The sequence below is a fragment of the Oxyura jamaicensis genome, chromosome 1 (assembly GCF_011077185.1).
Source record: "Oxyura jamaicensis isolate SHBP4307 breed ruddy duck chromosome 1, BPBGC_Ojam_1.0, whole genome shotgun sequence".
In the NCBI taxonomy this organism is placed as follows: Eukaryota; Metazoa; Chordata; class Aves; order Anseriformes; family Anatidae; genus Oxyura; species Oxyura jamaicensis.
The window spans coordinates 117,488,460-117,515,807 of record NC_048893.1 but is presented as its reverse complement, the minus strand read 5'-3'; the positions used below and the strand labels follow the sequence as shown (position 1 = coordinate 117,515,807).

General features: G+C 39.0%; 1 protein-coding gene across 2 annotated transcripts; it reads right to left on the bottom strand.

Moving 5' to 3' along the window:
- Nucleotides 1-581: 581 nt before the first annotated feature.
- TMEM47 (transmembrane protein 47) lies at nt 582-27,348 on the bottom strand. Of its 2 annotated transcripts, none has more exons than XM_035316038.1 (3): nt 26,848-27,326; nt 13,668-13,808; nt 582-4,055 (listed from the first exon to the last, which is right to left on the bottom strand). In XM_035316038.1, exons 1-3 carry the CDS (start codon nt 27,071-27,073, stop codon nt 3,877-3,879), a joined length of 546 nt encoding a protein of 181 aa, XP_035171929.1. In that variant the 5' UTR covers nt 27,074-27,326; the 3' UTR covers nt 582-3,876. The 2 variants fall into 2 exon arrangements, with proteins under 2 accessions (XP_035171929.1, XP_035171930.1); XM_035316039.1 differs by lacking the exon at nt 582-4,055 and adding an exon at nt 8,556-8,668 and having other exon boundaries at nt 26,848-27,348.

Sequence of the window (27,348 nt, the reverse complement as noted above, 5' to 3'; positions counted from 1 at the left end):
AATTTGGTTTTCTGATATTACAATAACTGCATTTATAAAGGCATTATGGGCTGTGTGAAACCCAGATACCTATCCTGTATTATTCTATGGACAAGATGGAGGGGTTACATAGAAAAGATCCTGTCTCTCTCTCTCTTCCCCTCACTCCCTGTGTCCTTTGATAAGACTCCTTTAGTAAGGCATTCATAAGTCTATGTAGAGTGGTGCTTCTCAGCCTGCCCAACAGAAATCCAGGCTGGTATCAGCTGTGCAAGTACTCCACTCAGAACAAAACAGGCAGATTTGATTAGTGTAACATTTTTTTATTTGTTACTTTTTCACATATAACTTCATGTAAGCTACAAAAATTGTGAAATGCAGAAATGGTATTAAAACTGCAAACTTATAAGTTTTGATTAAAAAAAAAAAAATCTTTACCTGCTAACAATGACCATTTAAAACGAACCGTATTTTTGATGGATTCATTTAATAAACATACCATACATTTCTCAAAAATAAATAAAGAACAACATCAGAAAAAAAAAAAATCAATACCATCAACAACATGAATCATTTAGTTGTCTTTTTTTTTTTTTCTTTCATTTAAAGACAAATTAAATTTCTAGGCACGGTTTTAGGCATTATAGAGGACACAGAGGCAATAGGTTAGTGTGCACTGCTCTGTACAAAAATACAGTCTGAATAAATTACGTTGCTAGCCATAAGATTAGATTTCACTTACCGGTCAGTTCATTGCATGTTTAATAATATACAGTTACATGCTAATCCATATATATCATTTATATCTCAAACACATAGGTCTCTCTATATTTGTTTTTAAAATTTACAAAAGCTAAATGAAGTTGTGCAAGAAATCCAGAAGAGGTGCTAGGTACTTGTCAGCACCGGACGGTATACTTTAAGCCTAAAAAATACAAATAACTAGCCCTGCTTGCAAGTTTGCTATATATATATATATCTTTATTCATATATATTTGGATGATAAACAAAGGATTCATTGTGTGAAAGAACCATCCTGACAGTGAGACAAAGCCAAACAACCGAAATAATGATGGCATGACACAAGCATAATGTTCAGAATGATTAATTTGTTGTACATACACTCAGACACCGACTTTTCTTTCTTTTTTTTTTTTGTGTCTAGAAAGAAATCAGAAATGTCATTACTTTTTGTTTAGTCATGAAAAACAATTACCATTACTGGAATCGAGGTGGGAAAAAAACTCAAGTAGCAACATAAGAAAGTTAAAGGGAGGTTCCAAGCTGAAAAAAAGTACATACCTAAATCCAAATACTAGATGTCCAAGTAAAAGGACCTGAGAAGTGCATCCTAATAGACTGAATTATGTTCAAAAAGAAAAGCAGGTGCTGAAATCAGATCTCTGACCCAAATATGAATGAAGAACCTTGTCTTTAGCCATTCAAATTTGTAATTTTTTTGCCTGAACATAATTCGTATTAAGAGCCATGTGACTTTAGAAGTGCTTGCAATTAACTTGCATATGCCTTAAGCCTGACATTTAATTTCACTCAAACTCTACATAAAGAAAAAAATGTTTTGATAAATTTGTAGATTTACTACTACAGTATTGTACCTTCTTGCCAGTATTGGCAAAGCACCGTGCAATACTGGTATCAAAACACGATTTTCCTAGAAAGGTATAGAAATCTTCTCACAGTGAGCTTCTCTCTACATTAACCTAATCCCCATGCCAAACTACAATGTTCTCCATGCTGCTAAATAAAAGCCGAACTACAGAGCAGTTCAGAAAGATACAGAATTTACTACATACTGAATATCTGCCTTAAGTCAGTCTCAGAAAAAATAAATGTTACAAATGCTCTTGGGTGCCTGCAAGATAAACGGACATATTTCTTCCTCCCATCCTTTTCCTCTTTAGGCATTGCTATACAATCCCTCTTCAGTGAAGCTATCATTTTGCTCTGTCTCATCTAATTAATCACCACTGGTCCAGGAAGGAATGCTGATAATTTTTCTGTGATAGTAAAGGCTTAGCTCCAGAGAGGCCTGGAGTTTTAGAAATGACTTCTGTACAGCAGCAACACTTTGAGAACAGCTTCTTAGAGGCAGTCCTGGGGTAGAATGGTCAATGCAGAACCTCTGCTCCCTGGGAACTGCGGCATAATCATTAACACTGCAAATGTGATCTTAGCATTGAGTCATTCAGCAGTCTTTTCTGTGGAACCAGCAAAACCATTTGTGCAGAGGTGGACATGCAACCCCAGCATATCGACTTTTGCAGATGTCCACATAGAATATACTTTAAATTTCTCCATTAAAAAAAATAGTTATTTCTAAAGATTAGAATTGTATAAAAATATGTTCATAATTAATTCAAAATACCCAAACAAGCAAATTGTAAACAAAAATAAAAGTGATGCAGATTAAATACACTTAGAAATTCTCCCTATTTTAACTTGGATTTAATGGGTATAATATCCAGATGTTTTAAGTGGGAAACATACTAAGCAAGGAGTAATTAGGTGTACATAATCATCAGCCAGTCCATTATAAACTCTGCCTTTAAAAACATGAGAGTAGCTCCTGCAGTGCTAATGTTTTAATATGGACATGATTGGGTCTCAGCTATGTTCTTGATGATCAGAAACTCTAGCAACCTAACTAGATTTTTAAAAAATGGCAGTTTTTTTTCTTTTGCAACAGCCTTAGAAAACAATTTTTAATATTAGATTACATATGGAATAAGAAGTAGTTATTTCATCCACTTGTACATTAACTTGATGTGAACTTTTAAGCATTTCCCATAACACAGAATCTGTACAAGGGCATATACAGAAGACAAACCATTTTATGTTTATTTTGCAATGCCAACCATGACCGGGGGTACCAGTCCAAGACCCTCAAAAATGTGTACAAAGTTAGTCTTTTAACCACTGCATCACAGCTCCTATTGCAATTTAAAGATGAATTCTCTTTCTCCCTTTGCATTTATATTTGTATTATATATATATTCATTTATACTAACAAATACCTTCCAAAAATAGAATTGAACTTGTTCCATATTCATTTTTTTCACGGTGATGTTCGGAAGTTAAATGGGTACTTAGGAAAACTGCAATTCATTCATGCATTTTAAATGCCTTAGGGATGTATATGGTCTTCTGTCCTTTCCCTTATTTCCACCCTCCCAACAAAATACTCAGAGCTGAGACAACTTCCAACCACATAGTCAGAAGCACATGTCTCCAGGTTTGGAATTCCTTCAACAATCTGCTACAGCTGGCATGGTGATGTCAATTACCAATTCATGAAATCCTCTGTGTGTTTTGTTTTTTTTTTTTCATTCTCCAAGAAGACTGTTGAATGCAGATATTAGACAAGTCATTAACCAGTTACATTCACTGCCCTCAACAGTTACTTGCAACTAATTCCTTAAGAGCTTTTTTGAGCAAGTAATAAGGGGCCAACACAGCCTTTTGTACAAGATGCCATTGCCTGCTTATCAGACATTTGAATCCTCTACTATACAGAGAAACTTCTAAATGGAGCCTATACCAGCTGCTCCCCTGAAGGCAATAGCAGATGCTGGCCTTGCATTCTCATTCCAACTAGTTTTCTCACAATGATCACTGTCACGTAGATCCTTTGCTTGTTGTCAGGAAAAACAAAGCCTATGTATCAGCAGCTTGCAGCATCTGTCTGTGTAAGATCAGCAATCCTAGTGTTCGCAGTTCTTCTAAATGGTTGTAAAAGCTGGTTACAGTGTTCACACCCAAGAGGCAAAGGCTATTTTATCAACAGAGCAGACTGGTGCTCCACAAGTGTTCTAAAAAAACTGTGAGTTAGAAAAAATGGGGTAATCCTTTCGATATTTTTCTTTCCATTAAATGATTCTAGTAATAGTCTTCATAGTTCTTAGGGTTCAGGCAATAAAGTATGGCACCCCCAAATGAAAATATAGTTGCACCCCAAGCCAGGCCATAGCCCCAGTTGAACTCATGGTATATTTTCAAGCTGACTGTTTCAATGAACTTGATTGGGTAGAGGACTAAGCTGCACACCTGAAGAACAACTGAAAAAGAAACAAACCAAATGTCAGAAGAGGCCTTAATTCATTTCCATAAAACCATCACATAACTTAGATTCACATTTCAAAATGCTCTTGGTTCAATTTTTGCTATTAATACTTATCTTTTTGAGCAGTATGTAAATATATATATCTATATATATATATATATAACCTTCATTTCCTTCGCAGAGAACAGAGCAGTTCTTGCATATTCCCTTGATGATGAAAAATGTTATTGCTACGGTATAACAATAATACTTCAGATGTCCAAGAAATAAACAGTGAAAGCAATCTTTTTCCAATTCTTTTCTGTCTCTCCTCTTTGTATTTTAGTCTGGAATTATTATTCCTTCCATAACAACAAATCTAAGATCATTTGTTCCGTACCTATTATAAATAAGTCAAAACAACAAGAAACAAGAATAAATGAATATTAAGAAATAAAGCTCAGAATCAAATTATTTACTTAGCCTAATAGTAATTCATTGTAGTATGTGATCCATATTTATGTTCATGAAGACTCACTGAATTACATATTTTGTATGCATTACTGTGTACTGTAATCAGAATTAATGATATTATTGAACAGAATAACAAGGAATCCATAAAGTTTGATCAATTGCTAAACTTTTCAACAGCAAAATATTTCCTTACATTATGAATTTAGTGGGTGGGTCAGAGATGCTTCATTTTTAAAAAAGCTAAAAAGCTAATAAAACAGATCTAATTCAAGGCAGGAAAAAGCTTAAAAACCATTACTTTCTAAAGTACTGTCCCCCCTAAGAGTGCCCCATCTCCCACAGTCTGATCCACAGTTCTGCAGAGGAATTCAGCAAACCTGTCCTTTGTGTTACACCAAAACAATGCATACGGTAACCTGAAAAGTAAAGAAACACCAGTTTTCACATCAACAATTCAGTTTTATTAGTGTCCATTCTTTTAAAATCAGGCATACTGCTAACACTATAATTGGGACAACAGCTTCCAGAGTAAGCAGGTGAAAGTTACACTTAATTTGAAGACAAGAACAAGATAGATGATTTGGTCATTCTTTAGGCTTCTAGTTCTGCCATCTACAAATAATCACAGAATTTCTAGGTTGGAAGAGACCTCAAGATCATCAAGTCCAACCTCTGACCTAACACTAACAGTCCCCACTAAACCATATCCCTAAGCTCTACATCTAAACGTCTTTTAAAGACCTCCAGGGATGGTGACTCCACCACTCCCCTGGGCAGCCCGTTCCAATGTCTCACAACCCTTTCAGTAAAGAAGCTCTTCCTAACATCCAACCTAAAACTCCCCTGGCGCAACTTAAGCCCATTCCCCCTCGTCCTGTCACCAGGCACGTGGGAGAACAGACCAACCCCCACCTCGCTACAGCCTCCCTTCAGGTACCTGTAGAGAGCGATAAGGTCACCCCTGAGCCTCCTTTTCTCCAGGCTGAACAAGCCCAGCTCCCTCAGCCGCTCCTCGTAAGACTTGTTCTCCAGACCCTTCACCAGCTTCGTTGCCCTTCTCTGGGCTCGCTCAAGCACCTCCATGTCCTTCTTGTAGTGAGGGGCCCAAAACTGAACACAGTACTCGAGGTGCGGCCTCACCAGAGCCGAGTACAGGGGGACGATCACCTCCCTGGCCCTGCTGGCCACACTGTTTCTTATACAGGCCAGGATGCTGTTGGCCTTCTTGGCCACCTGAGCACACTGCTGGCTCATATTCAGCCGACTATCAACCACTACTCCCAGGTCCTTCTCTGCCTGGCAGCTCTCCAACCACTCATCTCCCAGCCTGTAGCTCTGCTTGGGGTTATTGCGCCCCAGGTGCAGGACCCGGCACTTGGCCTTGTTGAACTTCATGCAGTTGACCTCGGCCCATCGGTCCAGCCTCTCCAGATCCTCCTGCAGAGCCTTCCTACCCTCGAGCAGATCGACACACGTACCTAACTTGGTGTCATCTGCAAACTTACTGAGGGTGCACTCAATGCCCTCATCCAGATCATCAATGAAGATCTTGAAGAGGACCGGCCCCAGCACCGAGCCCTGGGAACAAAACATCATGGGAAACATACAAAACAACCTTTTTTTATCCCTCAAATATGTGATAGGTTTTCCTTCCGTTATTTAGAACAATCAAGTTTTAAAGACTTCAGTCCATGACTTCCCCTATAAACTACCAGCCACCTGATTACAGACGGTGAGCACATCCACAAAGTTGAGCACATTCTTAAGAATTTACAGGCCTGAGACATACTCTGATCAAAGTTCAATGGTATGTGATACAATGCCATAACTACTTTAACATTGACTGGTTCATTATTTTTTAGAGTTTACTAGGTATTGTTAGAAGAATGAACATTATTTTTTATATAAAAATTGTGAATTTTTATAAAGCCAAAGTCAATATAAATGCCAGTGGAAAATAAAAAGTATGACTACTTTTGGCTACAGAAGCTCTTTTGAAATTACAGTGAAATAAAATAATATTTTCCTGCCGGTCAAACACATTGCACACCCAAAACCTGTCATTTGCCTTTTCATTCCCACATGCCCTCTTCAGTGCTGTCAAACTGTCATCTTCCATTAGATGCTTAGAGACTAATGCTTTCTTGTCCTCTGGATGGGGACTGTGATGGGGAGAGGATTTCCAATGCTCATCATACACCCTCTGATATCACTGCAAAATATCCACTGGAAATTCACACATCCCCACCGCTCGCATCCAGTTAGCATCTTTGGATTCTTTCTTGGGAGTGACAATCTAAATAATGTTTGGATTTTCTGATGTGGGTACCAAAATCCATAGGATTTTTTTTTTTTTTTAACCTAGAGCATTGAAGTGTTACTTTATTTCTTTTTATTTTTTGTCTGCCAGCTCACAAAATACTGCACAACACTGGAGAAATTTTGACAGGGTACACCAGGGAAAGCTTCTAGTTTTATGAAAAGATTATGCATTCTAATTCCGTATAATGAGAACACGGTTATACCCCAAAACACCTGAACATATGCTCAACTTTCAGACACATCTTTAAGACCATTCCAAGTCCAAGAGGATTTCCTGTGATGAGTGAGTGTAAATAAGTTCTTTGGTGGCTTCCTGAACTGGAGCTGCAGCACCTCTACTGGGTCAGCAGAGAAATAGCCCTTGATGTGCATGCATCTCTATCAAGTTGCACCCAATGAAGCTCCCTACCTTCGCTCAATCTAATACTGAATTAGAATCTATGGATTGGACTTGTCCAAAAAGAAAAAAAAAAAGTGATTCCACAGGAACATGTTGCTAACAGAGCAACACCTACAACACGTACTTTTGACATTTTTATAGTGAGGCATCCTGAATTTGCTACTACTGGTTCAGCCGCACTATTGAAAAATTCAAAGGAAGCGCTGGTATCAGCAGGCCTGCAGAAACAACCACATTGCGTTAACACTGCCTGTCAGTTTGCACTATTTACGTCTCCCATCATTGTTGCTCCCTGTAAAGTGGAAAGGGACCAACGTAGGGTAGAAACAAGTTAGTGAAGTTACAAAAAATGACTAGCATGACCCTAAAAGATGTTGAAACCAATGACTGCAAGCACTGATCTGCATCCAATGAATTAAAAGGGACCTGCTCATAGAAAGTGTATGTACTACACTTTTTCAGAAATACTAGTTCTTTCCTATAGAAAAAGGCTGCAAAAGAAATCTTTAAATATATATATATATACACAGATCTAAAAACTCTATTAAAAAAAAGTCAACTCAAACTAGAATACTCATTTTAAGTTTAGACACATTTTTATGGCTAGTACTATGATTCTTGCAAGACAAGTACACAGGAACAGGAATAATAGTTTTACTCCATTTACATGAAGTGTATGTACTCACCACATTAAACATGCAAAAATCACAACAAAACCTTTAAAAACTAGGAAAACAGAATTTCAGTTATTTTCTTCCTTCATTTAAATTTTTTAACTATAACAGATTTGCTGTTAAAAAAAAAGCCTTAAAATTGGGTTTTTTGGTTGTTGTCTATTATGAAAAATGGTGCTGCTGGCTAGTAATTTTTGTATTTCTGTTCTCTATACCATCCTCCTGTTCATTCATGTGCACTTTATTAATAACCAATTGCAGTTGCAGTTTCAAAGATTGACATACAACTGTCTAGGAATTTTTTGTACTTAGTATAACCTGTGCAAGAAATTGGGAAGGAGCATGAAGAGGAGGGGGGTGATCCATGCTCATTTTTAAAATATTGCTAGTTTAGAATAAGCCACCCTACTACAGAGGAAGGCCAGGAATTTCTAGGAGGTCCAGCTGGCCAAGCAGGGATTTTTTCCAATGAATGTGTAAGAAATGGGCAGATGAGCAGGAAACATGGATAGGCCATGAGAGGGAAATATAAAAATACTATTTTGATACTTACATACAAAATCAGGAAGGCTGAAGCCCAGCTGGAACCCAACATCAAGCTAGGAAGCAGCAAAAAGTGTAATAACACATTTCCACAGGTGCATTAGTTGCAAAATGAAGTTCAGAATACATACTGGTCCAATGATGGGCAGAAAAGCCAGTCTAATGAGAGATTATGCAAAATGAAGGCTTTCCCAAGATCTCCAGGGGTCTTGGAGCCTTTGGGAAGGAGTAGGGCACTCAGCAGTGCGGGAATAAGTTAGAGATGACACAGTTGCATCAGTGTCTATCAGCATCACTTCAATCCCTTGAAACTTTATGAAGTATATCTTCTAGTACATCTAGTTCAACAAAGGTAAGTGCAGGGTCCTACACTTAGGGAGGAATAACCCCAAGCACCAGTACAGGCTGAGGGCTGACCTGCTAGAGAGCAGCTCTGCAGAGAGAGGGAGTCCTGGTGGAGAGCAGGCTGACCACGAGTCAGCAGTGTGCCCTTGTGGACAAGAAGGTCAACATTATCCTGGGGTGCGTTCAGAAGAGTGTTGCCAGCAGGTCAAGGGAGGTGATCCTCCCCCTTTATTTAGTCCTGGTGAGGCCACACCTGGAGTACTGTGTCCAGACCTGGGCTCCTCAGTACAAGAGGGACATAGAACTACTGGAGTGAGTCCAGAGGAGGGCTGCAAAGATGAGGAGAGGACTGGAACACCTTTCATATGAGGACAGGCTGAGAGAACTGGGCTTGTTTAGCCTGGAAAAGAGAAGATTGAGGGGAGACCTTATCAATGTGTATAAATATCTGAGGGGAGGGTGTTGAAATCATGGAGCCTGTCTCTTTTCAGTTGTGCCTAGCAACAGAATGAGAAGCAACAGGAACAAACTGAAGCACAGGAAGTTGCAGATGAAAATGAGAGGGTATTTATTTACTGTGAGGGTGACAGAGCACTGGAAGAGGTTGCCCAGAGAGGTTGTGGAGTCTCCTTCTCTGCAGATATTCAAAAGCTACCTGGATGCGATGCTGCACAACGTGCTCTAGGTAATCCTGCTTGGCAGGGGAGTTGAACTAGACGATCTTCAGAGGTCCCTTCCAACCTTGGCCATGCTGTGATTCTTGGAGAGCACCTCCAAGCATGTGCAGAACAAGGTGGCATTAAGCAGTCAGCAGGGATTCAGCAGGAAAGGGTATAGAAAGGTACCAAAATGATTGAAGCCTACAGCAAATTGTCCTCAAGAAGAAGAGGATGCTAGATTGATTTAGATATATGAAAAGGAGGCTAAGGAGCAATTTCAATGCAGCCTACATCTACCTGAAAATGCAGCAACAAAGATGCTGGAACAAAACTCTTTGTAGCGCCAGGAAACCTAAGATGTTGACAAGAGACAGAATTTCAGTTTCACAGATTCAAAATGGACACCAGGAAAAAAGGAGGCCGGTACAGCAACAGGATAATATACTTGAATGGGCTGTACAAGCTTATCCTTTGAGATCTTCAAGACTAGTCAAGATAAAACCACAGCTGACAGACCTAAAGTTAATGATTGTCCTGCCTCAACCACCTCAACAAGGAGTTTGGACTAGATGCTAGGTGACCTAGAGTATCCTGCCAACTGATTTCTTTGATGCTGTGTTGTGCTGTTTTGATTTTTTCCCTTCTTGTAGCTCCTTGCACTTCCTCCTACCAAAGTTTGTCCTACTTTTTCAGACCATTCTGACAATTCCTCAAAATCAAATTTTGTCCTCCAACACATCTGTATTTTTTTAGCTTCATTTAACTGCAAGTTTGGTAACTATACTGTCGTTCTGTTTCACAGCATTATAAATAACAGCACAGAACTCAGGAGTTAATCCAGCAGAACTGAGCTCTGACTCCCTGTCAGAATATTCTCTAAATATTCTCCAAATATTATCTGCTTGTCATTCTTTTACTCCCTCACCCATACTTTCACTTAACCACCCATTTCCCTAGCTTATATCATGTGAACATCACGTGAAACGTGTTAAAAGGTTACTGACCTCAAAGGTTCTTCTAAGACCTAATCATAAAAGGTAATGAAATTGTTTGACACAAGTCACCATATGAAGTCTCATTACTTTGCAGTCAGTCAAATTTGTGTCTTAATGGGCTGAAAAGGAAGGAAATTCTTACAACAGTGAGAGCACAAGCTTCTCAGAAAGCACTGTTAAAATAGAGCCTGTGAAAGCACACACATTTTAAATGACATTTTTTTGGTTGTTTTTACAGACTGTCAACAATTATATTTTCTATTCCTAAAATTTTACTTGATTAGCACTCTGTTATCTGGTAACCATATTGTGAGACTCCTTACACTGACGCGTTTATGACCTTGGACATAGCACTTTGAGGATGGAGCTTTCAGAGCCAGTTTGAATCAGGAACATTTAAATACTCCAGCAAGTATGTATGCTAACGACCCCTACTTGACCAAAAATGCTGGGAAGAGTTGTATGAACACCAAGTCTGCCAAGCTCAGTTAAGACAGATTTTTGTATCCCTTCATATAGCACACTGACATGAGTCAACGAATTAACAAGCCACCATGGGGTCATGATGGCTAGCTGTGAGGTTATGTTTATAAACCCCAATGGACCCAAGGTAGCTCCACGCAAGTGTCCTGCAACTCTACCTCTCTGTATGCTGTACATTTTTCCATCACCTGAGATATTCTTGCTCCTCTCCCATTACACAGAGCTGATAGTACGTATTTTAAACACACACTTCTGCTGATCACTCGATGGCTTATTCTCAGTGTCTAGGTAGAATTATTTTTTGTCCCTTTACTTTATCACTCTTTCAGCCCCAGTAACTCATTCATCTTCCTCACGTACAAAGTCACTAAATGAAACCTAAAGCTGAAGGGGACAAAAATAAATAAATCAAAACTAGAAGAAAGAAAAATGCCTTGAACCAACTGCTCAGACTCTGAAGTGCCTGGAAGTCACTTTTCCATTTGGTTCTCTCTCCCACACTGTGATGTTTTCTACCTGACACCCACATAGACCATTAATATCTCTACACAACTCATGCTATGTCCTTCTACCAGAAGGCGGCAGAGGGATGTGTTTCTAATCAGTCAGGCAAAATATTTTGTGATGTCAGAAGGTTCATGGGGCAGGGGTTTTCTAGCCTCATGGATGTTCTGTGAAATCCACAGGTTGCATAACTTTACTGTGCTGCAACCTTAACGTTTTCCTCTTCACTGGTGGATCCTTCAAGTGATTCTCTCAATATATGTCAGTCCATACTCATCTCAAAAAGTAGCTGCAAGCAAAGAAAATCCATAGGAAATGATGGCAACAATGTCAGCATCAAATCCCAAAATGATTCTCCTCAGATTTGCCAGATAATGAAGAATGTGGCAGGCTGTCCTTGCCTCATCATCTCCCTTCTCCTCCTTTTACACACTTCAGGCCAGGGCTATTTAAAATGCATGCAATTTTGTGCATACACACACACACACAGGCAAAGGAAAGAGGTGAACATCACTCATGAGCTACAGCATTAATACATTTTCCTTTCTGATGCAAGTAAGCATTAAACCTGATCTCTTCTCTCTGGTGACAGCAACAGGACCCCAAAGAATGGCATGAAGCTACATCAGGGGTTCAGGAAGTGGCTAACAATAGGGTCTGTTTTTTTGGGGTGGTTCTGTGTGGAGCTAGGAGTTGGACTCAACGATCCTTGTGGGTCCCTTCCAACCAGGCATATTCTACTGTTCTAAACTGCCACCTTCCCCTTCCCCCTAACTTTTGTAATAAATACTAGAACTGATTTTATACACAGGAGAACAGATTAAGCTTTAAACAAAACAGTAATATTTGGATTTTTTTTTTTAATTTAAGTACAAACTGTATACTAACTAAGCAATACGGCAAGATAGTAATTGCTCACACATACGCTGCCTAATTTACTAAACAATGTTATGATAAATTAAATCAAAAGCCAAGCAAGAAACAATTACATACACTCAGAAATCCTTATCACTTCAGTCACCTGTCCAGTATGATTTATTATCTCAGAATTAGTACTAATTTTTAAAGTAATGGCACAAGTGCCTTTATTTATTCAGTCAACTCAGCAATACAACACACAAAACAAAAAAAAAATACAATTTCTATTCAGAAAATCTGATCCTTCCTTGCAGTTAGTTTCTCAAAGTGAATAAAATATAACCTACTTATATTTCTTGAGCAAATAAAAGCACATCTTAAAATGCTGTGGTTCAATCAAAGTAACATAAACAGCAGGGGGCAGCAGGAGCCTTCCCCAGAGTTTTCTTTGATTTCTGAATCTCATCCCTTCACGTGATGAGTTCCTATCTTTTCATATACTTGTAAGTGGCTTATTTTTTTTAATACATCCTGGAGACTACATTCTATCATTCTCTTCATTACAGGCTATCATAAGGGGCTTAAGCTGCTAGCTCCAATGCAGATATGAGTGACAGGATGAAGGCAAACTTTTCTTGGTGAATCTCAGGAGAAATAGAAACATCCATGCTAAGGCCCAAAATACCAGAATGTATGAAAGAAGATGATTTTATATTGTAATTATACCTCACTGGACCAGTTTTAGGGACATTTCAGATGCATATGTCTCCCTTAAGATTTTGTGTTAGTCTATGTAAACTGTTCCATCCTTATGTTTTTAAAACCAAACAGGGACTACAGTGTGACAGCTTGTTAAATTAATAACTAAGTGAGCAAGCTGACACAGTAAAATTAATTCCTCCAGTGGCACAGGAGCATCTATAAATACCTCACAACATAATCCTATTTATTTTCACACTTTGGGCTTCAAGGTTTCACATTTGAACATTAGTTTTCCCAGTTTAAAATTATAAAAGGAAGAACATTAAAATATCAGAAAGGGCTTTGCATGAAGAATAAAAATGGAGCCATCAAGCAGCACAAAGTAACAGACTAAAAATGGTACTTCAACGGATTTATCCTCTGTAGTTTCCCCTGCTGCACTTCACTAAACCCAAAGTATAACAAGAATAAAAAAAATGTTTATGAACTATAAGACTGCAACTGCAAAAATGATTAATACCTTGTAAAACTGGTATCCTGAAAAACCTCACATGACTTAACAGTCAAGAGGTAAACCAAATGCTTCTGGTATGCAGTACAAGGAATATCTTTCACGAAAGTAAAGCTGCCCTCGTGAAATTTTCATAAAGGTGCTGGTAAACTGCTTACCTGCAGCAAAGAGCATGACTGCCACTGGTCTGTAGAACCGCCTCCGAGATCCCACACAGATAGAGATCAGACCAACCAGGAAAGCTATGAGAATGATGGCAGCACCACCCAACAGCAAAGCAAGAGTAGCTATCTGCCAGTCTATGGGAAAAAGAGAGAAAGAAATTAATAACAATTCAATTGCAATAAAACAAGCCTATTGGTTCAGCAGAAACAACAGAATATGAGAAACACAGAGCCTGCATCAAGGTTTGGGTAAATACACAACTGCACTTTGGATTTCTTTTTGCTAATTAGCAAAACACCTTTACACAACAGATGTGACTTAACAGCAATGTGCAACAACATCACACAATTTTTCAAGGCTTAGTTGGCCTCATAGGGATTTCAGCTTGAGGAAGACTGAATAATTTGGTACCTTGGCTTTGTCCAATTTAGAATGAGAAATTGAGGTTGGGCCAGAATTAGCTAGCATGTCTTAGCTGACCCCAAGAATGCTGTAAGTCTCTCACAGAACAGAGTAAAGCTCAAACCTCTGCTTGAACTATCAGGGTGACATAGGAAGGGAAATACACAGAGGCTGACCATGGATACATTCCACTTGAGAGGTAACAAGCTCATGTAACAGGAATAAAAAAACTAAAGGAAGGAGATTCTCAAAGGAAGGAAAAACACATTTTTCAACACTAAAAAGGTGAATGTTTAGCCCTTATAAAAAATGGTAATGATGATTAGATGCAGACTGAGTCAAATCTGAAATCTGCTTTGAAGTCATCCTAATGTGTCAGTTTATCTTTTCTTACCCCGAAAGCAACTTTTGAATCTGGCCTAGTGTGTTTTCTCATTATTTTTATGTATAATGGATGCAGTTACAAACAACGTCCTTGAAGTCTTATATAATATAAAACAAAATTCATCTGCAAGCAGATGGACACCAAGGCCACACAACATCTAACTTAAAAGCTTCTGTAGGATTTTAGAAAGGCATAGGCTTCGTGCCATCTCTCCATGCAAAAGAGTACTTAAGACTTTGTTTCTCTGCAATCATGGGCTTCAAGAAAAAGAAACTGATCACTATTTACTATTTATCATTATTATTTTGTACTTTAAGGATCCAATGCATATCTCATTACTTTGAGCGTACTAGCATGCATACGACACTCAGAATGAAATGGAAGAATGAGTTGTATAGTTCAAAGAAAATAAAAGGATTAGTAGTTTTCAGAATAAATTTGGAGATCTTAATGCTACTAAAATAAGAACAGCAACAATAAAAATACATATTCTCTTTTTGACAAGAGCAAAATTCAGTGTTTTAGACAACAACAACATATTTCTGATTTTGACAGGGATCTAATCTGCTAAAGATGCCTAAAATGCAACTGTGGGGTTTGGGAATGGAAGGTTTGCAGCTATAATCACGAAAAAAGTCTTCATATTCTACGAAAAAAGATGGAGGAAAGGAAAACGAGAAACTGAATAAAGATCTATAAAGGCGTTTCTTAAAAAGGTTATTTTGAAGGTGCTTGTGTGTGTACAAACATTTTCATTCTTGTTAGAAATGTAGGCATATTGTTTACTAATACTTTAATTACTAAATGCTCAACCTTCCAAGCCCTTTTACTCCTTGTTTTTGGACCAAAACCAAGGCTAGGAACAATACTTCATTCTTCTACTTTCAGCATGCAATCTAAAACATCAGTTTGCTGCATGTTCTTCTGCTTTACTGTTAGTGGATGGAAATATGATCTTAGTTATGGATTGGAATGTTACGAGAAGTGGTTTTTAATGTTTATATGATACTTCAAAAACACTAAGTGGTTAGTATAGTGATGATTTAGAAAGTATTCTTCCAATATCACCGTGCATTATGGATAGAAAATACAGAAATAAATAAATAGAATGGACCATTTTGGAGCACCATGAAAGGAATCTTCACACTTGAAGATTACACAGATACAAAGACTAGACATGTAAATCCATCTTGCCCCAAAGTTAAAAGCCATAAAGAAGTGATAATATAAATCAAAGTGCCAGATGGGAAAACTCAGAAACCACCAGTTTTGAAAGACACTACAAATAATAAACTATTAAATATTGCCTTTATATTGACCAGATACTGAAGGCTCATGCAAACAATAGGTGTGCAGCACTTGAGTAGCAAACAAATGGAAAAAGATTAGAGTACACTGTTGCTTTACAAAGCTACGTAGCAAGGCCACTAATCAAGTGAAAATAACTAAGGCAAAGATGATACAAGCATGACGTTAGATAGAATACAGCTTAGTTTCCAGGACAGAGCTATCTATGGATTTTGGAAAGATTAAAAAATAAACAGGCTACTTTACTATAGCACCAACACAGAAGTGCTACGTGGCTTTGTAAAGCAACAGTGTACTCTAATCTTTTTCCATTTGTTTGCTACTCCAGTGCTGCACACCTTTTGTTCGCATTAGACTTCAGTATCTGGTCAATATAACTTAGTCCAGTCAGATAGCAGACAGACATTACAGCGTAAATAATAAGGGGCTGAGTTTTTCTATATTGCCTACCATGGAAACTGTATGTTCAAATATCCTTGTTGTCTTAGAAACACCTTAACTATCAATTCTATAAGCCATTTGAGCTGGAAACAAAATAAATCTTATGTTGGACTAAGTATGCAAATTTCTACATAGGCAATGCAGAAATTATTAACAGCGATTATTTTAAGGAGAGGCCCCTGGATTTGTTTTATACATGAGAAAAGAAACATCCAAGAAAACTGAATTACTACCCCCAAAAGAAGAACCCCCTGTAAGTTATCTACAACATTAAAATCACATGTAACAAATGCTTTTCTACAACAAGGTGTAGTTTCCTCAGACTACCCAGATGTGATTTACAACACACAGCATCAAAATGGGAACAGCAGATTTCTCCTTTACGTAGTGTTACTGGTACACAGAACACAATCATCAGTATACTTTGGTGGTATCCAAAATATGCTTGCACCGTATCTATACACGAGACAGTCTTGTAAATGAGATACTATACTCATTTCAGGAGACTCAGCAGTTCAGTGAGACTGTTTGTGCAGAAATAAAAACATGCATGAACATGAGCAAAATGGGACTTTGGAGATTATCTTTATAATTTTTCAGGATTCTAAATATGTGTTTACACTTAAGAACGCATATAAATATTTTTCACTGTACATTAGTTTATTTGCATTATACAACAACTATTTAAGAAAAATGTTAGGAACCAGCAAAAATTCCACTTCTGCAAATCCTTAAAAACCTCCAGATTTTAAAAGGTGCTGCTGTCTCACAGGCATGCTGAAATTAAATTCCTTTGTTTTTTTATACCTGCAGAGACAACAGAAAGCCTAACTTTTTCCAATTTTCATGATTTTACCAACCTAAACAGCAAGAATACATTTTTGGACGATTGCTGAGTAATTCAAGACAGATTTCTTAAGAAAAACCTCATTTAATTTGTACCATATTTAGTTCTGTAAACTCCGTTTTTTACTGCACATGAACCATTACAATGTTTATTCCATGGTAAATCTATAGCTCAATTCTGATAGTGATGATAACGTTTGCATAATTTTTATTGTAACAATCTGCCTGTTAGTTTAGGGATGTGGATTTCAATATTTGCAAATGTATGTAAATTTGAACCCAGGTTTTTCAAATCTACTTTTAAAGCATATTGTATGAAATTCATAAAAATCACCACTTTGAGTAAAATAAAAAATATTATGTTTCTTTTCAATTAATTGTTCACAGATAATTCAGTGCTTTTTTGCAAGGTCAGCCTGGTTGCATTGCTGTTTGGAAATTATACCAGTTTCTTAATAACATGGAAGCACAATGTTAATTGCACACTAAAAGGTGTAACTCTCCTACCTTCTTGCCCCCTAATGAAATGACCTAAGGCTTTAACTGAATATTCATTTATAATTAGAAGTTCTATTTCTTGGACAAAATAATTCTTCCATTCCAAATTAAAATCAGGAAAAGCTTTAAAAGAAGGATTAAAAATATAAAAGTTCTGCGATGCTTATCTTAATAGATAGGCCATTTGTTAATGTGAGAAAGAGTGATGCAAATGGCTAGCGCTGTCAATTTTTTCACATTTTCAGCAAGTTTCCCAAAAGTTAAATATTCTCTCTATATGGTATTGTCTAGTAAAAGAAGCTGTGGAAGTAAAAACATATTGCTGGAATATGTGAAGGATTTGTACATGTTTCTTTCAGGCAACACAAGCAAACTGAATGCATCTCTTAAGAAACAACCAAGTACTCCTTTCTTTCATACAATGGTTCTTCACAGAGTCCTCTCCTCATAGAAGTTAAAGAAATGCATGCATCTGTTACAAGCTGAAGGTAATGACCTTCTAGCACTAAACAAAACACCAGTGAGGAAAACAAAACCAAAAAAACATATTCTAGGGTAAGTTTTTCTGATTCATTGCAAAGCCTCCACTTAGTACATAACCTGCTGTCAGCCAACAAACATTCCTAGAAACTGTAATATAGCATTTAAATTCAGGAGTATTGAATTTCAAAGAGTGTGTCAAGTAAAGCATCGAAAGTTGAAGCACCCACGCATAAGGAATTAAATATAACCTACTGAATGTCATAACTATCAACTAAGATAAATAAGACTGCTACAGGTATTCCTAATTGTATCACATTAAAAATTATTTTTAAGGTTATCAACAGTCATCAACTTAGCCATCAAACAACCAACAAAAGTTTTAAAAGTATAGCAACAATATAAAAAGACCAAGGTAGAATCTATTTTCTAAAAGTACATTTGTCACATGATAGTGCTCTTTTTTTCAACATTACCAGGTGTATGGACTTCTGTGGAAGGCCAAACAGTGGAATTCAGTGGAAATACTGAAGCAAAACAAGTACTGCATTCACCTTTAAGATCTATGTATGCAATAGTTTTATGTAGGAAGTCAGGTTTTTTTTGAATCTTGCCTGAGATGAAACAATGTGTTTTTTTGTTGTTGTTGTTTGTTTGTTTTGTTTTTAAGGAGTTGCTCAGATGAATTTTGCTTTTACCTTCTAAGTTCAAAAAAAAAAAAAAAAAGTATTTGGCTGATGTGTGGACAAAGAGCAAAATGGCTAAACCTGGGAAGCCCAGCATTCATGAGTTATTTGGTTTCTACTCCTCCATTCTTTTACAGTCAGCACAAGTGCAGTCTCTTGAGACTGTGTAGCTTACACTTCTGCACACTACAAAGAGAAGACCTTTCTGGCAAGATCCATACCAAATTTCCATTACGTTCCTCTAGCCACGACCTTTCCCAGTAGAACCTATTACAAAATAGTAATAACTAATTATTTTGTGCTCCTTGTCAGTTCATACAGTATACTTATTACTGCTAGTTGCTGTACAGATGCATTCTGATTTCTGTATTTTCTTTTATGGATTCAGATGCCTCTGCAGTATGAGTATTGCTTGTATGTGTCTATCTTCAAGTCACTTCATCGCTTAAAAAGTGTTAGCCATAACTGTGGGAACCAGGCAGCGGTGGCTGGGTGTATCAATTTATTAAGACAGAACTCAGATACTCCATCAATGCATTCTTCTACTTGTGACTTCAGTATGAACTTGAACATAAGATATAATAAAGTGAGGTCTCAGATGTAAAAATAAGCTGTTCAGGGAAGAGATAAAGCATCTTTCTGGTTCTTTTGCAACAGGAGATTTATGAATTGTGCTATTACTTTAGAACTTGGTCATCTTCTACACACAAAGCCGTTGATATCAGGAGTCTTGCACAACACAGGTGGGCTTAACAGTGAGGTTAATAGAAAATGCAGATGCCTCCTTAATTGCAATATACTAGAGGACTTCTCAGAAACTGCAAGATCTTTGCTTCTCGTCTCCAGACCTGAAACTCTGCTTCCATTTCCAAAATAATAGAACTACTGGGTATGACTGATACCACTTTCTTCCATCTGCTAGATCCAAGCCATAATAATATAAGAAAGATCTACAGAGCACGTAAACAAATAGATATGATGGAATATGAATCCGAGTCTTGCTTTCAAGTCACTCTTACCTAAATGGTCTGTTCTGACTTTCCACCAACAGACCAAAATGCCTGAACGTTACTGGGAGGCAGACCGAGTTCCGTTTCTCCCAGCTTGGAGGGAGAAGTCGTTAGCAGTCACTTACAATGCTGTGTCTCTCTCATTCAGGCTTGTTCCTGCTTTACTCTCCTCCAGAACAAGATAACTGATCAGAGCAAAAGACACTGGCTCTGTTCCAGGTTAGGTAACAGCTTGTTGGAAGGACTCTCTCTCATCTGAATTCCTCAGCCTGGGAAGAACTTGCTTGCTAGATCCGAGGACTAATTAGGCAGCCATTGTACAGATGCAGGCAATGCTGCATGAAGTGTTTTAAACCAATGCCTCCACCCGTGTGGATTTGTTGGAGAATGATGGTAGCAGATCAGGCACCTCTTCATTCACCTTTCAATGGCAAGCAGAGCTCTTGGTGTCTTCCACCTGAGGATGCTGTTGAGCAGGCTGGGTAAAATTTGGTTCCCAGAGAAGTCAGCAGCACACAAAGCAGATACGGTCTCAGTTTCTCAGGATGATCTCTACAGCAGTGTGGCACGAGATACGCAGTGCATTAATCTGTCTGATGTTTCTGTTTCAGCTGCTGTATTAGGCAGACTATGGTGGCCCTGGGACTCAAACTTTGTGTGCTTCAGAAACAGTGCAAGTTTTATCCTTATTCTCTATGTGAGATCAAACCAAACAACAATAAAAATATGGTAACCATATCTGCTGCTGCTGTTGTGCAAAGGAGACAGATTTTGCAAGACAAGATGGTCTAATGCCTGGGGGGTTACAGATGTATGAGCAACTTGAAACATAGCAGGTGCTTGCTCCTCCACCCACTGACACACATATCTCCTGAAGATTAAAGCTTGCATTCCTTATTTATAGAAAATACACACTTTGGGAGGTTTTAGTATAACTCCGCTCTTTCTGAGTCATGGCCTGCCTGCACTTCTAAAATCGCTGAGTAAAATCCTTTAAATGAAGCACCTCTTCAGATAGAGTCAAGTACTGCCATTATACAGATCTTTATTTTATTATTTAAAGGCAACGTGCGTTGCACATCATTTCTGACAACCCATGACTTCAAGACAAGCACAGCATTACAGAAAATCAAGTAATCTATAATTCATTCACAGAATAATACAACGTGTACTCAGGCACTTCTTCCATTGGCTATGTGGCATTCCTCTGAGATTAGCTTGCTACTACACCATTTGAATTATCAGATATCCATTCATTCAAGAAAAAAAGGAAACACCCACCTACAACTCCAAGAACATCAGAAAACCCTGGAAATCTTAGAATTGTGTCATTAGGAGAGAAGTGTGGGAGATGTGTTATACAAGCTTTTCAAGAAAAGCTCACCTTTTCTGACCTCACCCATATATACTACTACATTTCAGTAATCTGAAGAAGGAAGTGCACTTCACGTTGTAACAGAAGTGTAATTATTTCCTACAGTTACCAATGCTCTTCAAGCAAGCTGGCCATCTTTTGCTGTTTTGAAAACTCATTCCACTGTTCCTTGCAGAAAACAGTTAGCATTTAGAATAGTTCTAATAGTACTTTCCATCAAAATAATGGCATTTATATTATAGAACTGGAACAAGTGAAAACACATAAAGCAATACAGCTGGATAGACTTACCCTCTACAGCTTGCTATCTTGAATCTTATGTGGTCTTCCCTGGACACAAATCAGTAACAGAGGCAAGGTTACTCTATACTTGATTCTAAATATAAAGTCTCATCAAATATTTAAACCACTTACAATCTCCCTAACATAAGGAACATCTTTTAACTTACTGGCGCAAGGGTTCTTTATTAAATAAAGACTTAGAGCAACAGGATAAGTTACTAATTTTGAAATTGCAATGAACAACGGCAGTAGCAATAACCCACTAAGATTAGAAGGATTCCTTTATCTATTTCCTATTTTTAAAGAGTGTTATCAGTCTTAAGGTGTATGGTGCTCTCTGATCAGATATACTCACACAAACTTCACACTTTACACATGAAAGTGCTATAACTATATCTCTTAGCTGCCTGGAGAAGGATGGCTAAAATGGTAGCTTGCCATCAAACTAAAAGGTCTAGACTACTGTGCAGAAGTCTTAGATATGTTACGCTCACAAAGCACAGCCTTGGGTAGGCTGAGACTAAAATAAGTGCTCCATTTACAAAAGGGGGAGCACAGCTTAAAATACTCTATTTGGGCTAAGGGGAGAGGTAATTAACAAATTCAAGGCATTCTGAACATATTCAAGAAGTCAGGTAAATATAAGGTATAAACAGAGTATCAGTGACCAGAGTCACAGAAAAAAAAAAAAAAATGGTTAGAAAAGACCTCTGGAGGTCATGTCACACAGCTCCCTGTGGAAAGAAGGGCCAGCCTCCAAGTCAGACCCAACTTCAAAGCTAGATAAGCTTGCTCAGGGTCTTAGGTGGCGAGTTTGAAGTAGTAGAGCTTTGATTTTATATCTACCTTCAGATAAAGTGTCAGGGATGATTATTAAAGAGAGTAATATGGAAAGCACTAGACTACAGTTTTTAAAAATAAATTGTTTTATTAATTCATCTGTACATTGTGTGAGCTACTTTCTTCAGACTTAGTTAAATCACACTTGTTTCTCTTATTTTATATCAAACTATTAGCCTTGCTAACTTTTTTACAAATGTGTCAACATCAACTCAGAGCAATGATCCACATCTTCTAATGAGAAAGCTGATTTTGAGCTAGAAATTTCCCCTTGGAACAACTGCTTAGATTCAAAACAAGCAGATACCATCCAAGACCATTGAGCCATGTTAATTCAGATATCTGCATCTAATGTATAATTAAGGTTAAAGCTCTTCAAGTGCTACCAAATGCGCAACCTCTGATTTTATTTTCCTTTCGAGAACAAATTAGAACAGAATTATAAGCACAAAACTAGATTCAAGTCATTTTACTGCATTATACTGTAAGTTAAGCTTACATTTATGGTCTGACTCTTTTAAACCACTAGGCTTCAATATGTACAGAGGCCCTTTTGCATTTATTTCCTTGAAATTGTTTTGTTTTTCAAACATTCACGGGTAATTCTTAGAGAATATAATAATCTTAAGGAAAACTGAGTTTTCATAAACAAACACATAGGTTGTTAAGTAACAAAGTCATGTCCCTCATCCATCAGGACAGTTTTGTACTGGTTAATAGTATTCACTCAAATATATTTTTGTATGTGCTATTTTCACAATAAACTGAATAAATAAAATGTGTGTGTTGGTGTATATATATACATATATTTACATATAAAATGTAACATACATGATGGTTACCTTACAGATCAGATTCTGTGGAACCATTCCACATCATATTTATGTATCTTTGATTTAGAAAACTATAATGTCTGCAGTGATCTGCATAAATTCAAATCTAATATTATTAATTCTGAAAACATGAGGCAACTACCAATACAGGTATAGACATATCATGCAGTTAGACATAAGACGTATTTAATTTTAGGCAGATACTGAGACAGAAATAAATATTCATACAGAACTCTTAACTCCTGATAAATCTGTAAATGAACCATTGCAAATCAGACTTAATATACTTCAACTGAGGTCTAAAGAAAATTTTGTTTAACGAAACCAAAGAGAAATTCCAAATCCTGTAACTTTTCAGTTTAGCATGTGGGTTTAAAATACAGCAGACTTAACGACAACTTGTGCACAAGCCAATTTAAGCTTTGATCATAGAAAATAATTTTATGCCTAGGCAGCTGGTGGAACTGTAAAGCAGCATTGCTGGATTTTATCACAGAGATCTTCATACTGGTAACTTTGTTAAATTTCAGCTCCTGAAATTGTTATTAGTGAGAATTTTAGAATTTCATACAGGGGAGAGGAATATGCATGAATATATTTCTATTTCTTGCAATTACAGAAAAAAATTAAAAGATGACTTATGCAGACTGTAAAGACTGAAAAAGAAAAAAAAAAAAAAGATGAGCTCTTTTATATCTTGAGTTTTTTAAAAAGTAATTTGTCTATTTCACATACTTGAATTGGCAATACCGTGCAGTACTTACACAACTTTAAAACCAGTATGAGAGCAAAGGATTGCTTGCAAGCTATAGAAAAAGGCCTCAAAACAGTGAATGAATACATGCAAAAATACACCCCAAGCACTAGCATTACTCAAGGAAAACACAATTATTTCCTGCTATAACAGACAATGTAATCATGTTCTGTACATTTCCTTCTGTTCAAACACTACCAAGTTGCCCTTTTGATAGCAGTCAGGGGTCCTACATCTAATTACAACAAAGGTTTTTAATTAAACCTTGAATATGCTTTAACAGCTTCTAGCATGAGCTTGCCCTTGATGGTGCCACTTGAGGTGCTCTCCTTCAAGGGATGATGAAGTAAATCTCTTAAAACCATGGGTGAAGATGCCTTTTTCTTGTGTATTCTACTGCTTTTCACAGCTAGCTAGCTACAGAGCTGCTTGCATCGGTATCAGGCTAAAAGAGCTTTCCCTGTGGGAGCTCTCCACTATCTCCAAAATATACCACTTGCTATATTCTTGATGTAGGAGGAAAGTGCACTTAAAATATTAAGGAAGCACATAAAATGGTCTCAAATATGAGCCCAGTCCAACTGGATGAACTTACTGGGAGCCCTTCCGCTGACTTCAGTAGGAATTATAACACACTAAAAGAATGTGAAGGCATACAGTACAGTGTCTCATATTTCAGGTCTCCTTAGAGTGCAGAATTGTGTGCCAAACATGAGGAATTTTTTTGTTTGTTTGTTTGTTTTTCCCCCTAGTCACCTCAAATAAAACAATCGTTCCCTTTTTCCTCAGTAGCTTGGGAAACCTGGCTCCACTAGACTAGAAAGTATCTAAGGAAAATAAGTAAAGCACATTCAAGGAACTTGAATAAAACTAAGCAGGCAGGAATTTTCACACAGTATAGAAGAAAGCTTCAGGAGAGGGCAAATTTTCAATATACAGCGTCCCACAAAACTGTATTTTATTTCTATCCATCCACACTGATTCATCTTCCATCTTTCCATAAACAAATAGGTAACTAATAAAGCAATGAGATAAATTAGTTGCCTTACGTGCTGTTCCATAAACTGTCCTGCTTCTCTTAATGTCCCACTGAGTGTGTGCACGTGTGTATGCAAATGCGTGGTGGGGCACCGATTGAGGGGGGAGCCCAGTGAAGTGTGTGTGGGGCAAGGGGATTTGAAGCAGGTTCTCATTCAAGACAGCTAAAAGGTCCTTCTGCAATCAAGGGGATACTATTTCAGGAGACAGAGAGAAGGGGCAAAGGATTCACGTTGCTAAGGAGACAGTAGAAGCTGACATTCCTACATAAATTTCCATTTATACCAGGGAAGGAAAAGAAAGCTTTCTGAAGTTTGTGTAGATAGCCGGGTAACTGATTGAAACTGACGGTTCTTTACAATTCATTTTGAAGATATGTGATTTAAAACAAAATCTGAAACAACATTCAAAACCTCAAATATTACTCCACACAAGTATAGAAAGACAAGAACAGGAGCAAAGAAACCTGTGCAATTTCTACTCAAACAGCAATTTCCTAGAACCTTTAAGAGGATTTCTGAAAAGGCAGAAAAAGAAAAGCCATCTAGAACATGCAGACAATCCCTTGCCCCTTTCCCAAAACAAGCATCTCATCCCTGTATGATTTACCAGAAGCTGGAGAGCACAGTGATCCAAATGGATGATTTAGCAATGCAAGCATGTGGGGGGGGGGAGCAGGGGGGTGGAAATGAGGGGCAGAGGGGAAGAATAGAGGCCAGCTTCATTTGTAAATGTTTCTGTTGGAATTCCTGATATAGGAATCAGTATAAAGTAAATAAAACAGCACATGAAAACAGGAACGATTATCGAACTACAGAAAAATTTACTGAAAAAATATTCAACAGGCAGCTTGTTTGTATCACTCACAACCAGTTGAGTGTTTTTTTTTTTTTAGTACCCCAAACAACAGTGCAATTACATTAAAAATAAATTAATACTTATGACCAAAGACATAGAAACGTGAAGAACAAAATAACATCAAGAAGTCAAAATAGAGAATGTGGCAAGAAGGAAAAGAAGTATGAAAGACGATGGGAGCAATAGCAGTATATGATAGAAAAAGGCACACACAAACACATCAAGAGGGATGGAGTGAGCTAGAATCCAGATGGCTTCACCTGGGACAAAATGACATTTTATTTATTTATTAAGATTAGGAAGCCTTAGCTTTCCACACCTGGTGACTTCTGGGGATGGCGACGTAATGATAAGATCCTTGATCCCCAATAGCTTCCCCTTATTCGATTAAAACGGCCACAAAGAAAAATAATCAGAAGTAGCCCAAAGTCGGTATCTTTTGTGAGAGCAGTCAAGCAGAGATAAGGAATCAGTCACCTCTTTCAGTCACAGAAGCTATCCTTAAACCTCTCCTGCATCCTAGACCGTCACGCGGGGAGGGGAAATAGCAGACGGTGGACTCCCGGAGCCCTCCCCAGCGCTTGATTTCCAGAAATCCCTGCCCTCGCCTTCGGTCGTAAGGCGGAGGAAGAGGGGCTGGAGCCGGGCGGCTCGGGAGGGCGCCCCGCTGCACCAAGGCGGGTGGGGACGGCGGGCGGGGGGCAAGCCCCGGCCGCGGAAAGGCAGAGGGGAGGAGAGGGAGGCCGGGAGCCCAGCACGGCGCGGAGGGGGCCGGGAAGGGCGCTCAGGGCGGGCAGCCAAGAGGCGCCCGTACTTTTCCCGACGGCGGCGGCCGGAGCGGGGCGCAGGGCTAGAAGCGGGGCGGCAGCGGGCGAGGCGAGGGGGCGGCGTAGCGGAGCCCCGGGCACCACTCCAGTACGGGAGGGCTGTCCCCGGGAGCTCGGACCTCGTCCCGAGCCGCTCGCAAACCCAGGCGGCCGAGGAGAGCCGGCATTGGGATGGCGGGGGCACGCCGGCGGGGCAGCCCGGGCACGGAGAGCTTCTGGCGGCCGCGGTGGGGCCGGGGGAGCGGGAGGCGGCTCGGGGACGGGGGGGAAAGTCGGAGGAGCAGGGGGAGCGGGGGCAGCCGTATCTCACCGCTGTGCAGCGTCGACTCGCAGAGCCAGCTGTCCAAGTTGCCGGGCTTGCGGCAGGACTCCCAGAGGGACAGGTAGTACTGCTGGTCCGCCGTCACCCAGGCGGGGCTCAGCACGGCCCCCAGGTCCAGGCACAGCGCCAGGAAGATGCACACCAGCCCCACCAGCTTCAGCGGGGTCAGCACCGAGACGCGCACCTCCTCCATGCCGCTGCCGGACGAAGCCATGGGGACCGGGGGGAAGGAGGAGGAGGAGGAGGAAGACGAGGAGGAGGAGGATGCGCTGCCGCCAGCCCCGAGGGGAGCAGGAGAGAAAGCCCGGCTCCCAACAGGAGAAGCGGGGGGCGGGAGGAGCAGCGAGACCAGCGCTGACTAACGGCGGGGAGAGGCTTTCGCAGGCAGCACGGCTTCCTCCCTCCTCCGCCGCGCTCCCGCCCCGGTGTATCAGGTGCAGCAGCTCCCCCTGTCGCGCCCGGCTCGGCTCGGCTCGGCTCGGCCCGGCC

Excerpts from the sequence above, each read along its gene's own strand:
- TMEM47 (XM_035316038.1), bottom strand. The coding sequence starts at position 27,073 with ATGGCTTCGTCCGGCAGCGGCATGGAGGAGGTGCGCGTCTCGGTGCTG. Across the intron at positions 13,809-26,847 it reads CGAGTCGACGCTGCACAGCG|ACTGGCAGATAGCTACTCTT; the intron begins GTGAGATACGGC and ends TTTTTCCCATAG. Across the intron at positions 4,056-13,667 it reads AGTCATGCTCTTTGCTGCAG|TTGTTCTTCAGGTGTGCAGC; the intron begins GTAAGCAGTTTA and ends TTTCTTTTTCAG.